Genomic DNA, 18,737 nt, shown 5'->3' with positions numbered 1-18,737 from the left:
TGAGGTAAAAAGTTTGAGGACCACTGCCTTATGGCGTGTCTTCTTTAGACCCTTCTTGTTTACAGTGTCACCTGAAAGTGAGAACAGGTGTTCTCATTGCACAGTTGTAGCCAGTGTTGCAAAATATTTATGTACCAGATGTGATAAAGATTCATATGTCCTTTCAGAAGCAGTGCAGACCGACGCGTGTTCATTTTCATTATCTGAGTCAGATGCCACCAGCAGAAGGTTGATTTTCTTTTTTGGTGGTTCGGGTTCTGTAGTTTCTGCATTGGACTGTTGCTCTTTTAAGACTTCTGAAAGCATGCTCCACACTTCATCCCTCTCAGATTTTTGAAGGCACTTCAGATTCTTAAACCTGTAGCTATCTTTAGAAATGTCACATTGGTACCTTTGCATTTTGTGAAATTTGCAGTGAAAGTGTTCTTAAAATGAGGAACATGTGCTGGATCATCATCCGAGACTGCTATAACATGAAATATATGGCAGAATGCAGGTAAAACAGGGGACATACAATTCTCCCCCAAGGAGTTCAGTCACAAATTTAATTAACACATTATTTTTTGACAAGTGTCATCAGCATGGAAGCATGTCCTCTGGAATGATGGTCGAAGCATGAAGGGGCATATGAATATTTAGCATATCTGGCACATAAATACCTTGTAGTGCTGGCTACAAATGTGCCGTGCAAATACCTGTTCTCACTTTCTGGTGACATTGTAAATAAGAAGAGGGCAGCATTATCTCCTGTAAATGTAAACAAACTTGTTTGTCTTAGCGATTGGCTGAACAAGAAGTAGGACCGAGTGGACTTGTAGGCGCTGAACTTTTAGATAGTTTTGTTTTTGAGTGCAGTTATGTAACAAAAAAAAATCTACATTTGTAAATTGCACTTTCACGACAGAGAGTGCACTACAGTATTTGTATGAGGTGAATTGAAAAATACTATTTATTTTATCATTTTTACAGTGCAAATATTTGTAATAAAAAATAATATACACTTTGATTTCAATTACAACACACAATACAATATATATGAAAATGTAGAAAAACATCCAAAATATTTAATAAATTTCAATTGGTATTCTATTATTTAACAGTGCAATTAAAACTGCAATTAATTGCGATTAATTTTTTTGAGTTAATCGTGTGAACTAACTGCAATTAATTGACAGCCCTAGTTAAAATCCAAATTAAAATTTGAAAAGAGGGAAAATATGAAAATGTAGATATGAGCAAGATTTTTAGCACTGCATACCTTTGTTAGTCATTGCTGCATTCTGATTTGATCAGTTATTCTCTGTAATAATGTCAGTTGAACTCTTTCAAAAGAAGTTGTATTCAGTAACCCATTAGTGTCAAATAGTATGTGTCCAATACTACCTGAAGTTTGACATGTGAGACTTGCATAGTTACGTGAACCCATCTAAAGGTTCACTTTCTACTTTGAATCAGAAGAGCAGGTGGTAGCTTTCCCAGATATATGATTTTCTTGATACTACAAGACCTCGTGCAGTGTTATAGTTTTTGAGAAGTCTCTGGTCTTTTGTTCTTTAAGTAGTTTGAGAGCATCAATAATAATAATTACAGCATCTTAGACTGCATTATGTGTTGAGCTGCAGCACTCTAGTGGCGAGTTTGGGAATACCATTATACAGTTAGATACTTCTGATGTCTGTTCCCAGGGCTGAGAGAAGAAATGTAAAAACAGAATACTTTTATTTTGTTTTGGAACTAACTACATTTGAAGAAGCAAAAATTGCATCACTTAGATCGATCCTGTAAATAGTGTTGGGTCACCATTTTTAGCTTCATAATTATCAGAATAATTATGAACTAAGTGACTGAGTTCGTATAGTTTTTGAAGCGCTTTGTTGGGATGCATTTAGTGTACAGTGTAAAATAACTGAAGCTTAAATGTATGTTTCATATATTAAAAAAGAGAGAGAGAGAGAAAGTATTAGGGTAGCTACCTCCATGCACCTGGTCAATGTCTGACACAGTACACCATTAAATTGCAAGTTTAGGTGTATCGGTTAGTAAGATTAACTTACCTAGAAATCTGCAGAAGTACAGACCTAAGACTGTAAGAAGTACAGACGTTTCAATAAGTAAGATTTGTAATGTTCAAGCAAATTATTGCATCAAGCAGATATCTGTATACTAATGGATTCTGTACTCTTGCCCTTTAAAGTCAAGAAGAAGAAAGCGAAGATGAGGAGGATACTCAGAGTTCTAAATCAGAAGAGCAGCATATGTACTCCAATCCCATCAAAGAAGAAATGCCTGAATCCAAGTCATCAGTCAAGTACTCTGAAATGAGTGAAGAAAAGCGTGCCAAACTCAGAGAGATTGAGGTCAGTGTGTTTAAAAAAAATAAAAATAAAATAAATTGATTTATACCAGAAATATAGTTGTTTTATATTTTGAATTAAATAACTCTAGTCCTGCAGTATGGATTCTCCTAAGTTCATTCTATTTTATGGAAGAGTTGTATGTACTTAGGAATATCCACCCACAAAAATGCATTAAAGAATGAAAAATGTGGGCATGAAGGGTCACATGTGAAGTACAGCCCTATTCTTCAGTTCTGTTGTTTTGCTTTCCTTCCACTCCACCATCTGCTTCAGTTTGCTCCTTGATCCTCCTTTCCCCTCTTCTGGCAAGTAGGCGTGACTCTTGGGCTATTCAGGGACTGTCAGGTCCCTTTGTGGCTCTGTCTCTAATTTTCCTGCTTCAAAGTTTCTTCTCTTTCCAGTTTTTCTTTCTGTCTATTACCGCAGATAGAACAAGTGCTAGAAGTTACTGCTCCAAGTACCAGGGCCACAAAGCAAGGGAGGCAGAGACCACCTAGGCAGGTGGGGAATTGAACTGATGATCTTAGTTCGGCATGTAGTACTTGCTCCTTCTCTGTTCCTCCTCCAAGCGGAGTTGCAAGAATATCTGCTGAACTTGGGGAACACAGATTCTCTCCAGCCCCTCTCCTCGCACACACCTGTAAATGGCTGATTGGCTGAAGAGCTAAGTGGGAGTGGAACTAAAGATCCTTACTCAGCATGGGCTCAATCAGCAACGGGGGGCTTTTTGTTGCAGGTGCAATACAAAAATGCAAGACTTAAAACTGCACCATTCTCTCCAACTTTTATTCAGTTTAAAGCCCTGTGAATTGGGCTGTGATACTTGAAAAACTGAGATCTCTAGTGCACTCAGACAATAAATAAAAATGACACTACAAGGCTGTTAAGCCATGTATTGTAGATTCAGCATCTTGTGGAGACAGAACATTATTTATGTTTTGGTTAATGTATTGTATGTAACCGCCTACCCAACAATCACTACCAAAGCACTATTGTTATATAAAACCAGTATATAAATATACTCCCACAGTACCTTTAAAAGACATGAAGAAATAATATTTTGAGCATGCCAATTCTTAGTTTTTCCGAATGTGCTTTGATATACACTGTTTAACAGCTCAGATTATTAAAATTAACAGGCCATAATTGAGCATTGTGCCCTCCAAGAGTTTGAAAATTTACCTGGTAAGAAGCAGTTCTGATTGATTGAAATCTGAATAATTTGAAAATTTAAATTTGCAAAAAAACCCAACAACAACCCCTCACCCACACACACATTATGCTAGTATAATGAAAGTTCATTTGTAAGCTAGCTTCCAATTTGCAGTAATATTTGTTGTATTACTGGTTTGTTGTTAAACTCTGTTCAGTATGGGTATTTGTAATGTACCAAACACCCTTGTGAATGTTGAAGCAAACTGCACGTTGGTTTACTATTTCACGTACTACTAATGTTAACATCATATCTTTAGCAATGGTGCAATTTCAGCTAGCAAATGCATTTGAAATTTTTTTTAAATGATCTCTCACTGTTTGTTCTTGGTGTTCGGTATATTGCCATTTGAATTTCAGACTTCTGAGGTCCTCAAAAAAATCTTCATTTTTAGTTTTCAAAGCATCTCAAGAATTGTGTAGTAAAACTTAGATTTTGAACTTTCTGCTTCAGGTCACCGCTGACAGAAAACAGTTGAAATTTGCTCCTGAGCAGAAGTATATTAAGGCATATTACCATACTTTTTCCCCCTCTCACTCTCAGAAATGAACTTTATAGCCTGACATGAAAATAGTCTTCACTAAAAATCCCCTCAAAACGATGATGTTTCTAAGCAGTTGTGCGGTCACTTTTCTGGACTCTGCCTTTTGGCCACTACTATGGACCATTGTTTCTTTCAAGACGTCCCTTGTTTAGTTGGCCATATTTAAGTTTTTCTCTCTGAATGAATCCACAGGCTGTTGAATTGTTAAGTCTGGTGCTTTAAGAGGCACCTTATATCTTCCCTATTTTAAACAAAATACTTTATGTTGCTGGTGCTGGCCTAGTTCTTGATGCTGGTTACAGTTTTGGGATGTTCCTCAAGCTACAGTAGAATCTCAGAGTTTTGAACACTAGAGTTGTTTGCAGAGACAAAAAACAAATATAGTACCGTGTAAAACATAAACTACTAAAATAAAAAAAGGCAAAGCAGCATTTTTCTTCTGCATAGTAAAGTTTCAAAGCTGTATTCAATCAATGTTCAGTTGTAAACTTTTGAAAGGATAACCATAAGGATCTGTTGAGCATTACAAACACTTCAGAGTTGTGAACAACTTCCACTCCTGAGGTGTTCGTAACTCTGAGGTTCTGCTGTACTTGCAATCATGATTGGATTTTTGTTCTGGGGGAGAAAAGGGGAAAAATCCTTAGAGAAGCGGGAAATGTATACCTTATAAGCCTGCTTTTGTGAGGATGTCTGTCTGATAGGACTCTTTCCTCCACCTACCTTTTCTCAGAGTGTATTGGGGTACCTTTAAAAAAAAAAAAAAGGATTTATTGCTCTACCTTTCTTTAAGGTACTGTTTTTTCAATCTTTTTTTATTTTTGTGATTGGCTTACTTTCTTTGGGGAGCCTTTGATTTCCACTCAGTAGCATTCCATGAGTAGCCCTTAGAATACATAGTGGCTTTTGTCCCAAGACCAGTACAACCGGTAACCCAAAACCTTAAATTTGGCATTCTGCCTGTCTGATACTAGGGAACATAAAACAGGAGTAAGAATCCTGCCAGAATATCTGCAGAGAAGTGTTTACAAGGTATTTCCTCCATATGCAATATGGCTGAGTTATTTTGCTCTAGGAACACTTAACTTTCCATTTTCTCAAAAAGAAAAGGAGTACTTGTGGCACCTTAGAGACTAACCAATTTATTTGAGCATAAGCTTTCGTGAGCTACAGCTCACTTCATTGGATGCACAACACGGCTGCTACAGACTAACACGGCTGTTACTCTGAAACCTTTCCATTTTCTGACTCTTAACTCATGCTGGCACCTTAAAGACTGACAGATTAATCTGGGCATAAGCTTTCATGGGTAAAACACCACTTCTTCAGAGGCATCTTTAACCCACGAAAGCTTATGCCCAAATAAATCTGCTAGTCTTTAAGGTGCCACCAGACTCCTTGTTGTTTTTGTGGATACAGACTAACATGGCTACCCCCGATACTTAACTCATGTTAACATTTCTTTGCTTTAATAAATATATTTTTTGAAAAAGGTGGCTTTTTGAGGAAAAATAAGTGGGTGACTTTTAATATCTAAGTGGACTGTAGAGACAGCAACAAATGTTTATAGGTACTGGAAGACATAATGTAAATAGTGCACAAATCAGTAATGAAGCAGGTGAATAAAAGCAGGAAGCATAGAGCATAGTCAGTTGGAAGAGGGCTTAATGATTCAGTGCTGCTTATATGCAGAAACTGAATAGTGTTAAATTAAGGCTTTAGAAAAAGGTGAGACGTTGGAGTAAAGTTTTATGGTTTGAATCAGTTTGATGGAAAGTTTAATGTGCAGAGACAAAAATGAAGTTCCTCACAGGAAAAATCCCAAAGACTCCCTGGCTACTACTATGACTCGTGGTAGAAATACCATCACAGTAAGGACAACATTACTTATAGCAGTGCTACTGAGCTGAATGTCACTACTGTAATGGGCAGTGTATGAAAGAATATTTACATCATTAAAATAATCCCTCTTGAAAGTGAATTAGTTTACCAAAAAATCCCAGAAGAAAAGGATAATTTTGGCTTGTGTATCACAAACACTTCATTTCGGTCAGGTAGAATTTGGGGTTAGATGAAAAAAGACAATTTCTAAGAAAACCTGCAAATGAGAGATTGAAATGGTATGGTAAGACACCCAGAGTAAACTTTCATTTGCAAGAAATATATAGGCAGTGTTCCGAGAGAGATTTTAGGCTGTAGCAGAATCAAATGATGGACACTAATTGAGTAGAATAACTGTAAACAAATCTCAGTCTTCATTTAGTTCTTAAGTGTGTAAACGGTTGCATGAGACTAAGGTCAAATACACAATTTCACCACTTTGATGTTGATGTCCTTTCATATGTGACGCTTGTACATTTAATATTGAGAGAACAAAATACCCAAATAATTCATTTCAACCGAGTTTCATTTTCAGCCAAATTGTCTGTCTAATTGTCTGTTGGATAACTAAGTCCAATAAAAATGTATTTGAAATGGTGGTTATTAATTTTGCAGCTTAAGGTGATGAAATTTCAAGATGAGTTGGAGTCTGGAAAAAGACCCAAGAAACCAGGCCAGAGTTTTCAGGAACAGGTTGAACACTATAGAGACAAACTTCTTCAGAGGGTAAGAAATGTTCTTTATATATTCAATACTGATTCTAGATTTCAGATGTAGTGTTGCACTAAGGCAATGTATTAACAAATGCATTTAGTTGACATTCCACTGTATTGTTAAATTAAGTGTTTCAATCCAAGTGCTTTCTCCAGAATGGATACCTTTTTACTTGCCAAAATATATATCTCATATTTCTCAGTTCATCATGATTTGGTTCCTTGCCATCAGAATGTGTTGAGAAGAAAACACGCAACAGTTAAAGCTCTAACAGTAAATTTATTTTGGGTAAAAAACAATGCGTAGAAAAAGTGCTGCCGAAAATAGCTTGTAGCGAATGAGTCCAGAAGTTTGAGAGTCACTTATGGACCTTATTGAGTATATAAAACAAGGTAGACTGGCTTGAGTGGAAACAAATCTTCAGTTTACACTTAAAGATTTTTGACTGTTCTGTTGGTAAATTGATAAAAACTTCATTTTGTGAAATACTTTCAAATAGCGAGAGAGAGAATGGCTTTCAGGACACACATTACTCAAAACTCTTCTAGTTTCCCTACACCTCGGTTTGTTCTAGCTAGCTCCAGCTTGGTGCTTAAACCCCAGAATGAATCATTCTGCAACATTACCACTACCATTAGTCCTCTGTGGCCTCCAGAGCCAGCTCAGAAGAAAGTGGTATCTTACAGAATTTTTAAAATATATCCAAAACAATATAAAAATTGAACTTCTCAAAACCATGGCATGTAAATGAAAAACACTTTTAACCTGAGTTTCTCTGGTCTGACTTCACAGTTTGAGTTCTAGTAATGGTGGTTTTCAGGCTGTCTGGGGTGGCTCACGAGCGTAAATACCAACTTCAGGGCAGACTGTGAGGAAGCAGCGCACAGACCCCAAATTGGGTGCAAGTCCTATACTTGAGTTCATCAGGAGTTCATACTTGATTGAAGTGCTATAACAGCCTTAACATGGAGTCGCAGATGGTCCCCTTGGGTACTCAGTCTATCTTGCCACTCGGGCAAGCTTACACCAAAAATCACAATAATATTCGGTTTACTCCCAGTTCCAAAGGACCAGTCACTTACCCCAGGTCAGCTGCACCCTAGATCTTTCACCAGAGACATCACTTGTAGCCAATCCTATTCATAAATCTTTAGTCAGTTTATAAACTAAGAAAAGTAATGAGAGTTATTTACAAATTTAATGCAGGTAAACACACACACAAGTCTTAGGTTCCAAAAAGTAATAGAAGCTGCTGTAGTGTGCAAGCTCTGTTGGCATGTCTACACAGCAAGTAGACACCTGCGGCTGGCGTGTGCCAGTAGGCTCGGGCTGCGGGGCTGTTTGATTGCATACTTCTGGGCTCAGGCTGGAGCCTGGGCTCTAAGACCCTGTGAGGTGGGAGGGTCCCAGAGCTTGGGCTTTAGCCCTAGCCCAGAAATCTGCACAGCAATGAAATAGCCCTGCAGCCCAAGCCCTGCAAGCCAGAGCCAGCTGGCATGGGCTAGCTTGGGTGTCTAGTTGCTGTGCAGACATACTCTGTATGTCCTTTAGGGCTAACCCAGGCCAAGCCCCGGGGAACTCTTGCTTATGCTTGCAAATCTTCTCACCTCAGATTTCAAGCAGCATAGAGTTACTGTTCCTTTTTCCAGGGGTTTTTATTCTCTTCCCTCAGAGTTCAAGCTGATGGGATGAGTTCACCTGCATGTCTCCTCTTCTTTGGGGGTGTGTGTGTGTGTGTGTGTGTGTGTGTGTGTGTGTGGTGGGGGAAGCACCATGGCTCATTTGGTTTCAGTGGGCCTTCTTGGTGGGCAGGACCTAACACCTTCTGTAAGAAACTAACATTTCTACATTAATTAATACCCCTTTCCTGTTTTTTGACTTACACAATTACAGAGGTTTACAATGCACAGATATTATAAGGAGGATTAACACATGTGGCATCCTACAAGCATTCCATAAAGACTAAACACATTATAAATCTAATACCTTTTTTAAAAGTACTAACACACAGGTGAACCAGACTGGTTTTCAGCTATGCATTTGTCAGTGTTCAGTGGGGCCTTGGCGTGAACTGGCACCTTGTCTGCCAGCATCACTCATGGTATGACAGAATTATTGCTTCTGGCATGTCACAGCAAAGCTTGGAACTACCCATACAATTTATTGGAAGCTAAACATAAATGTAGTAATTTGTGTTGAGTACTTCTCTGACTCTTTTTTCCTTTGGGGCATTCAGCACACAAATGTAAGGGTAACTCACTAAAAAAGAAAAGGAATACTTGTGGCACCTTAGAGACAAATTTATTTGAGCATAAGGTTTTTTGAGCTACAGCTCACTTCATCGGATGCATTCAGTCAAAGAGTGGCTGCACTTACCGTCCGACACCTGTAACAATTTTATATATGCCCGATCCAGGGATGGAGGACTGGGAGTAACAAAGCTCGCCAGCCTTATCCCTTCTGTACAGGCGAGGCGGTTACACAGAGTTGCACACTCTAAAGACTGGACAATTCAGGACATCGCATTGGCTAATGGCATAGAGGACGAATACCAAAAATTGTGGTTGGTCGCGGGTGAACACCAGGAGGCAATGCCTGCAATAACAGATCCAGTGATCATCGATCACAGACTGCCACGTCCTCGAGTTACCGAACGAATGGGAGAAGCCGGCTCCCTAGGTTGTCTATCCAATCCCTTGCAACTGGAGAGATACTGAATTCTCCCACTGGGAAAATCTACCATGCCAAGGCAGTGGAGTCACTTGTTTTGGAAATGACCTGATCAGCAATGACTGGCTGAAACATCATCGTGGGTTCTCCGAGCGTCAATTCCTTACTGCCTTAAAACTGAGAGAGAACGTGTATCCCACCAGGGAATACCTAGGGCGTGGCAAAAACAATCGCAGCGTACAGTGCAGGCATTGTAATGCCTCATATGAATTGCTTTCTCATGTTCTGGGACAATGTCCGGCAGTTCAAGGTGCATGTATCCACAGGCACAACAAGTTATGTGGAATACTCACACGAGAAGCCCGTAAACTTAAGTGGACAATTTATCAAGAACCACATCTGCACACTGCCAATAAAGAACTATGAAAACCAGACCTTGTTTTTGTCAAAGATGGAACAGCCCTGGTTGTTGATGTCACTGTTCGCTTTGAATACAAAGACCAAACTTTCTCTGATGCGGCGGCTGAGAAAGTCCGACACTATGCATCTCTGACAGATGAAGTCCGAAAACTAACGGGAGCCACTAAGGTCAAGTACTTTGGCTTCCCCCTCGGCGCTAGAGGAAAGTGGCCCAAAATAAACGAGCAAGTCCTCTCGGCCCTTGGTATGTCAGAGTATGTGCAAGGAAGAGCTGCTAAACTCTTCAGCCGTAGAGCTCATCCGATGAAGTGAGCTGTAGCTCACGAAAGCTTATGCTCAAATAAATTTGTTAGTCTCTAAGGTGCCACAAGTACTCCTTTTCTTTTTGCGAATACAGACTAACACGGCTGCTACTCTGAAACCTGTCACTTAAAAATAGATTTGCAGGTCACCTTTAGGAAAGAGACCTGTCAAAGTCCAGAATGGTGATCTATGGAGGAAATGTACACACCTGGAGAATGACAGCACCTGTTAGTGCTTACTGGTTTCAAACACAAACTTCTGTTTTAAATGTAGTTGACATTTAAAGAGTCTTTTTTACTCTGTCTTAGCTATAATTGGAGAGAGAAGTGGTGGTTATCTTGAGTAGCAAGGGTGATGTATGTAGTAAAATGGAGTCATTTAAAAAAATAAAATCACAATCAAGATAACCATGTCAGATGCTGTGTGTTCTGCAGTGGCTTGATCTTGATTGGTGTTCATTCTAGCAGTTTGTAAGCATAGATTTCTATGTCATTAGCTGGCTTTATTCTTTTTTTAATTTTCATTAAATTATAAATATGTAAATGTAAAAAAATATAAATTATAAATGTTAAATATGGCAATTATAACGGACGTTATTTACAATACTGGCATCAAGAGAGTGCAGTTTTTCTCTATTTTGGTGAATAATTCTTTTCTTTGGGTTTGCTACAAAATAAACCTAGCAGTTCTGCCAAAGCGTGGTGCATAAATGGCTGATTTGCAGTTAGTGCATTAAGCTTTGAGATGGTTGCCCTTTTCTGCCTATTTAATTTACAGTAAATGAGCATTTCAAGGGTAAAGTTGCCTCATAGTATGGCAGTCAGTTTGAGAAAATAGCAATGTTTAGCTATTTAATAGCTTCATTGTTGCTAAATGTTCCAGGTCTGTCTAGTTGAAACTAGTCTGCTGTACTACCAAATGGGCCAAGTAGCCCATTAGCAATCCATTGACTTCAGTAGCATGGTAGTGTGTCATTGTACTACAGCAGGTGTAGTGGACTAGCAATCCAAAGTTAATGCTTTAACTGTCACTATTTCATATTTAAAAGATGTGACATTAGAAATAATATAGTTGTCCTGGGATTTACTGTAATGTAGAACATAATCTTTCTGAGCGATCTAAGCATTTGTATTATAATCCAAATAATCTCAAAAGTCAGTCCATTTGAATTCCTGGGCTGCTTTATTAGCATCTATAATTATGGTGCTGCCATGCAGCACTTAGTGTTATCTCAGCATCTGGAGTGCTTTATCCTCCTTTCATGCTATAGTGTATAGTAGAATTTTCCTAACTGCAGAGGGACCTTTGAAATAACAAAAATGTAGACATTATGTTGAAGCCCATATTTTATCTTGTTTCAGTACCTATGCTCAAACTCACTAACTGTATAGTCCTGTCTCCTGTAATCCGGGGGGGGGGGGAGGGGGGAGACAAGATCCAGCTGGCAAAATTAAACTAAACATGTTCAGCCATCAATCTGTATTGTCTCCTTTCTAATTTTATTGTTGATGCATGTGACAACATACACTGTTACAGGGAGGAGTGGGGACTGGTACAGTACTTTGATTTCATTTTTCTATAACATTGGATAAACAGTCATAAGGTAGTCTATAGTTTCATTCTCAAGACAGGGACCAGAATGTATATATTTAAGTAGATAGAGGTACCTCTTATTCCTGAAAATGGAAATTTAGAAAATGTAGGTGTTAAGATGATGTTTAAAATTTCTGAAACCTATCAGGAAAAGTAAATGTAAGATTTGTGGGTTGGTTTCTTCAGATTCAGATGTTGATCATGTCCCTCCAAACTTGTAACCCAGTAGTGGATACACTGGATACCCTTTCTCCGTATCATAGAACAAATCTTACCTAATCTGAAATTCTCAGTTGTTTTTAATAACTCAGGAAAAAGAAAAGGAGCTGGAAAGAGAACGAGAGAGAGACAAGAAAGACAAGGAAAAATCTGAATCCAGATCCAAAGACAAGAAGGAAAAAGAAGAATGTACACCAACAAGAAAAGAGAGGTGCAGCTTTTATTCCATCCCAGAGCACATGGAAACCATTTGTTTAATAGCTTTGTAGACAATATTAGACTTTAAATTAAATTGTATTTGTGGTTCTTGCTGTAATAAAGGAATTCAGCTATTTAAAATTTAATGTAATTGTAGGACAGTAAAACACAGGATTCTGAGTTTAACAGATCTTGTATTCTAATCTGCCCAAACCACTCCTCAAGTAACTTTCTGAACCTTTTGTTTCAGTCAATGCACCTGGAAAAGTGGGTAAAAATAGGACTTCTATGAAAACAATTAACTGTGTTTAGCTGTTACTTTAGGAATAAATTAACTGTGAAATAACTTTTTGGTCTGAAAGCTGGACCTAAAACTAAATTACTTAGGAAAAAGTAAATTGCTCACGTCTAAATATTCTTCACCTCACTACGAAAGTATAAACTGTTTATATTGTACAGTCGCTTTTAGTCTGTGTGCTGGCCCTCTACTAATGTGTGTGTTTAGCTGGAGTCTTGGCACTGCCTCAGTAAGCATAGCTACATTATTTGTAACTTGTGTTGCTTTTTCAAGAACTTGTAGCAATATTGTATTTAATTGCAGCTTTGTCACTAATCCATAAACGGATCAGTCATAGGTTGTAGTTTGTGAACCAGATAAAAAGTCTGACCAAGTACTGAACTATTTGGAAGCTGTGATTTTAAAAAAAGTTAGCACTATACTATTTTTAAGGAATGACTGAATGAAACTGCATATTAAATTGACAAAGAATCTATACAAAAGGAGGTGATTCCTTTGTAGGGGTGGGGTGTGTGTGTGTAAAAATTACTATTTTTTCGGTTCTTTTATAAAGGAAAAGACGACACAGTACATCACCCAGTCCATCTCGCAGCAGTGGCAGTAGACGAGCAAAATCCCCATCACCAAAATCGGAGCGCTCAGAGCGATCTGAAAGATCCCACAAAGAGAGCTCACGTTCCAGGTCATCTCACAAAGATTCTCCTAGAGATGTCAGTAAAAAAGCCAAACGGTAAGCTAGGCATCTCTTCTGGAAATCTACCCTAAATTATACAAGGCAGCAGTACCAATAAACCACATGATTCAAGGTCCTTCCTTTGCCTAATGCCAAACTACAATAATAATGCCCCAGTTCTGGGATTGACAACAGAGTTGCACACCCCACCACAGTATTAACGATTATTCATTATCTTTCATGTCATGTTTGGGAAATGCAACTTAAGCGAAGATTCTCACTGGTGAGAGCCCTGGTGTAGACTCAAGTTTTTGGTGGTTTATGGAAGACATTTTAGCAGTGTAGAGAAGAAAACCACTGTCTTGTCTTGTCTTGTCTTGTCTACACTGGGGCTTCCAATGATGGAGAATTACTTCCTAAATTTCTGACTCTAGATATGGCATAACAGTATCCTACTGCTCCTATCACCAAAATACTGGTCTCTGGCTTTATGCTATGCATGAGATCAAATATATTTCTCATTAATATTTTGTGTGGTTTGTATTATTCTGTTTGCATTCCAAAACTCAGGATTGCTCTGGAAGTCTAGATTGCTATACTCATGCATTTTGTTGCAGTCATGTTACTGAAGTTTCAGCTTCTACTATTAGTGACTCAGCAGAGAAGAGAAAAATTGTTGTTGTGCATTATATTTGTGCTGTTTCTTCTTCAAGCAAAAGTATGTAAGCACCTCCTCGTAGACAAAGTTAGCAATTATATTAAACCAGAAAGTTGTTTTGGGATAATTATATCTTTCTACAGAGTTCATGCAGTGGTCATATAGCCTGATGAGGCATGAAATCAATTTAGATTAGATGAGATTAATCATGTGCATTAAGAGTGGACCAGATGGTGCCGTAGGTTTATTCATTATCCATTTGTCTGTAGATTCCTGGGTTCAGTCACAACCCATGAACATGTTTGGTTAGAGTGCTAGATATTTTCCATATATTAACAACACGAGTTAACATAATCGCATGGAATAGAAATGAGCAATGTTGGAATAAGTTGGTGTTAACGCAAAGGCTAAGGTGCATTTGCAGAAAGAACCATGTAGGAAAGCTTGTACATTATTTGCCTTCTTTAAGTGACACTGATTGGTGCTGTTTTTCTCATACTTTCTGAGCACTGAAACTGAGTCAGTGCACATACCACGGGGAGAGAAATTGTACATGCTAACTGATGTTCCTAGGTAACAAATCAGTAATTTCTGTTTACAAATGACAAATACAGTAGAACCCCCTTTATCCGAGCCTCCATTATCCATCTCTCCGTATTAACCACCAGCACACACACAGGAATATGGGAAATTGATGCTTCAGCCTCGGGCAGTGGGGCTGGGGCTGTCAGCCTGCGCTCTGCGTGGTGGGACTGAAGCATTTAACTTAGCTGGGCCCAATGTAGTGTGGGGCCCTGGGCAATTGCAACTAAAAGGCTGAGAAACACTGTTGTAGACAGTTTCTATAATGTTCAGGGTTAAAGAGTAAAGAGTGTAAAAATGATCAATACCTGTACAACTTGTTAAAAACTCATGTTGGTTTTCTTGTTAATAAATGAACAAAACATTGTTTGCAACAACTAGGGGTTTGTATATTCTGTTAAGTAGATAAGAAGGGGGAGGGCATGTTTTAATGCTTCTCTGGGAGGGGTCAGGTAATTTAAAAGCAACTCCACATCTTGAAATGATGATTGCCCATTTTCCTCATTATCCAAATTTTTGATTATCCGATCTGGTCCCGGTCCCAATTAGATCGGCTAAATGGAGTTCCCCTGTATTTTATTCTAAAGTAGATCAGAGGAAAGGGCCATATAGCTGTAGAAAAAAAGCAAAGGAATTATCTATCAGTATGTAATCAAACTTTATTTTTCAGATCACCATCTGGCTCAAGGACACCCAAAAGATCAAGAAGGTCACGATCCAGGTCCCCTAAAAAGTCAGGGAAAAAATCCAGGTCGCAGTCCCGTTCTCCACACAGATCTCACAAGAAGTCAAAGAAAAGCAAACACTGACAAAATGTTCATATTTTTTATGATGGTGTCACTTACTGGAAATGCGGTTTTGTTTTTGTGCCTGAACAGTCTGTTTAAAAAACAAAAATATCAAACAAAAAAGCATTCCTGAATTTTTTGTGAATGCATGTGTATACTCATGAGTAACTGCATCTGTAGACCTGTCATTGTTTTATATTGTACAAAATATCTTCATTGTGACTATTTCCCCAAATGAAACATTTTTTGTGTTTAGAGATTTCATCAGAAATGTGTGTATCTGATCTGCTGGCGGTAGTGATATTTTTGTTTTAGAATGTTGTGACATAGCAAAAATAACACAAATGTTTTCCCCTTTTTGTAGCTTTGACAATTTGAATTAGATTTCAAATAAAATCTGAACAGAAATTTAAAACGTGGTTTTCTTGCCCCACTTATGACACAGATCTTTAAAGGCATTCATAGTTTGTTTGGAAGTACTGTGTATTTCAGACATACTATGCTGTTTAAAAGCTTTCTTCAGTGGAGTATACAACATCAACGGCTGTGGTCCTTTTTCGTTAGTTTGAATATCAAAATAAAAGCACCTTTGAATCCAGCTGATGGGTATAATTTCCCATTGTGATGCTTAATGTAGGAGCATTTTACCAGTTTGGTGCCTACAGTTGGGCACACTTAAAATTTCTGCTGTACTAGAGATGTTACCAGTTCTGGTGGTATTTCTCTGTTTTAAGTATGGGGAATATCTCTGAAATCAAAGTGAATTTTAAGTGTAGGGGCACTATGTGCAATGATGCATCTATAAGCCACATTAGTGGCATGCCTTGGGAACAATGAAAGGAAAAAAAGGCCAAAGGCTGGATGATTTTCCTCAAGAAATATAGTTACAATGATTGCAACATCTAGTACATTCTGATTTGTTTTTCTAAAGTGGATTTTTATTCCAAAAGCAGAGCTTTTACATTACATGTTTTTTATTGACTAGATTTCCCAATTGTGAAAACTGTTCAAAATAGATTAGAAGAAATTAAATTTTTATTAACTTGTTTTTTTATTTAATCATATGTTTGAACCAAACAACTGTAACTTTTTCTTCATTTTAGATTTTCACCTCCTTTACTCTGATCTTTAGGCCTCAATGTAACTTTAAATCTCTTCAGCTTGGTCTGCAACACTTAACTTTCTTTTTTTATGGAAGAAAAAAAAATCAGGAGGGTTCAGTGTTAATACTTGGAGGTGTGGGTGGATTGTAATAAAAATTTAAAATAAAAAAGGGACCTGGCCTCCTGTGAACTGTTTCTGAAAGGCAAAGCTGTGCTCATCACATCCGTGGAGTGCTAGATGACCTATTATTATGCTGGCGTACTTGTGGCTTTTAAAGTCTGAACTTTAGAAAAGGGGGGAAAATTGTAGGCTACTTGTATGTCAGCTTAAGATGCTGAAGATGGTTGCAAATACAGGTTCTAAAATACCTTTATTAAAACTTTTATATTTGGCCCCTTAATCTTTCCTCCTCTCTTCCAGTTAGAGTCTTTGAGTTAGTGATAATTAAACTAATGTAAAGGTGATTGTTAGAGGTAAAGCATTATTGAAGCTTGTCCTGACAGCCTAGGAACTGAAGGAGACATTCTAGACCCTTAAATATAAGGAGAATACACGTGAGCTATGAAGGCTTTCTTGGCATGAGTTTTCAGTGGAGGCATTACTCACAAGAAGTGAATACACAGTCATGTATTAGTTTTTGTAAAATGGAGTAAACAATTGTAGAAATGTTTGAGTTCATTTTTAAAATATTTTTCTTATCCTTTTGCCTATAAAACTGGACAGGCTTAATACTAAGAATTCAACTATACAGGCCTTGGAGTGAAATAATTATATTATTTTTTAAAATGATCTCAAATAGCTTCTATTTCAATACTTTGATTTCAAAATATATAGGGCCAGAAGCAGATATGATGCGTGAGTTGAAGGGGATAGTCCCAGTTCTTCAGTGAGAGAGCGCTCCTATTTTAGGTCAAATAAAAACAAAAGTAGCAGAGTGCAGTTAATTCAGATAAATGCAGTTTATCACATGAACATCGTACCGACATCTACAGTATGAAGTGTGGACGTTATGTTTGGGGGAGGGAGGAATGTCATTGTTATAAAAAATGAAAAAACATATGTAAAGCCTACCATACAAGAGTTGGGAATTCAAAATTATTGTAACATTACGATCAGTTATTAGGCAAGTTCCAAGTCAAGTAGCTATAGACCTATAACAGCATGGCTAACTTCACTGCTGTATTTTATAACAGCTTTTATCACCACCTTTAATCCATAAATACTTCTATTGCCATTCCCTTCTATTTTGTTCTGTTTGCTCATTTTTCTGGCTTTGGAAAAGCTATTTAATAATACACTTTCAAGAGCTATTAAGAATCTGTAAACTTGATACCAATTCCCATTTTATTGTTGAAAAGAACGCCTTTTGTCTTCCTTGTACATAATTTTGTTTATAGCTTGCCTTGTCTGGCTACGTGGTGGTAAAAAAAAAAATACAGAATCTTTACACAGGAAATGCTTAACTAATATTGGAGATTCAAATTAAACTAAACAGAATAAAAATTTCTCCATATTGTCTAACTCTTGGCAGCATGAATAGATATAGCTTTCATCTGAAATTGGAAGAAGTACATTTTTCTGATTATGTAAAGGAGAAATCTGTGTTTCAAATGTGGTATTGACTGAACCAGGGCCAGGTGATGCCCACAATAACTGAGGAAAAAGGGGAAGCACGGCCAGTGAAATATGCTTCACCTCTCCCTAGCCTTGGACTTACAGAAGCCCTTATGTACAGTTACTGCATGACTGAGGGCTCTGAGTTATTGGGTCTTGGTGTAGTCTGGGAGAAGGAATTATACGACACTGCTCATCTTACTGCAGGGATGGTGTGAACGTGTGGATGGAGGAACTGCTGGTGGTGGAGATTTGGAAAATGGCATAGAGAGGTTGGTCCTCGTTCAAGCTGCTCTGTGTTTTGTAGAGTTGGGTTTTCTAATGATCATCTGACTATATGGCAATTTAGCACAGCAACCCCCTATTTTTCCATGTGGCCTCAAACCCTCCCCATTTGACAAAACAGAAGTATAGGACAATCAGTGACTCCATGTTCTCTAGATTATTCTCTGGCAGGTGCATATGTAAGCCTTAATGATGTGGTTTATACAAGGAAATGGAGTTTAACCTGCTGTAGCATCCACAATGGAGTCCCATTCTGGCTGCATAGTGTCCCTGAAGCCTAAAATGCTAGGCGATGATGCTTACCTTAATGCTTCCTTAAACATTAGAATTTAATGTAAGCAGTGTGTGATTTAATCATCCTTTAATCTGGCATGCACATATTTAAATTGGTGAAGTGTTTTCCCAGTTGTATGCTAAACTCAGCATTATATGCCCTCCTGATAGGCATTGCAAAAGAAAGGTCTCTGGAGCTGATGGAATTCTGAGTAGCTGCAAATTTATCCCTTGTTGTTTATGAACCAGTCCTGACTTCTCTGAATATATTTGTGTTAACCAAATTTACAGGATTTCTGAAACTTTCCATGTGTGGGCCACATTAATGGGGAGAGTCTCTTGTGACAACT

At 38.0% G+C, this 18,737-nt stretch overlaps 1 protein-coding gene across 8 annotated transcripts in view; it reads left to right on the top strand.

The window, feature by feature from the left end:
* U2SURP (U2 snRNP associated SURP domain containing) overlaps positions 1-15,644 on the top strand; it is a 70,808-nt gene extending 55,164 nt beyond the window's left edge. The window contains exons 23-27 of one of the 8 annotated variants that reach the window (XM_074963820.1): positions 2,195-2,357; positions 6,611-6,721; positions 11,989-12,125; positions 12,964-13,140; positions 14,994-15,644. In XM_074963820.1, coding sequence (XP_074819921.1) covers positions 2,195-2,357; positions 6,611-6,721; positions 11,989-12,125; positions 12,964-13,140; positions 14,994-15,132 — 727 coding nt within the window. In that variant the 3' untranslated portion in view covers positions 15,133-15,644. The remainder of the gene's footprint in view (positions 1-2,194; positions 2,358-6,610; positions 6,722-11,988; positions 12,126-12,963; positions 13,141-14,993) is intronic. The other 7 variants (XM_074963823.1, XM_074963821.1, XM_074963826.1 and 4 more) reach the window with 7 other exon arrangements.
* The last annotated feature ends 3,093 nt before the right edge of the window (positions 15,645-18,737 follow it).

The sequence above is a fragment of the Natator depressus genome, chromosome 9 (genome assembly GCF_965152275.1).
Source record: "Natator depressus isolate rNatDep1 chromosome 9, rNatDep2.hap1, whole genome shotgun sequence".
In the NCBI taxonomy this organism is placed as follows: Eukaryota; Metazoa; Chordata; order Testudines; family Cheloniidae; genus Natator; species Natator depressus.
Note: the sequence above shows the minus strand (reverse complement) of the source record. Positions and strands in the feature narration are given on the sequence as shown.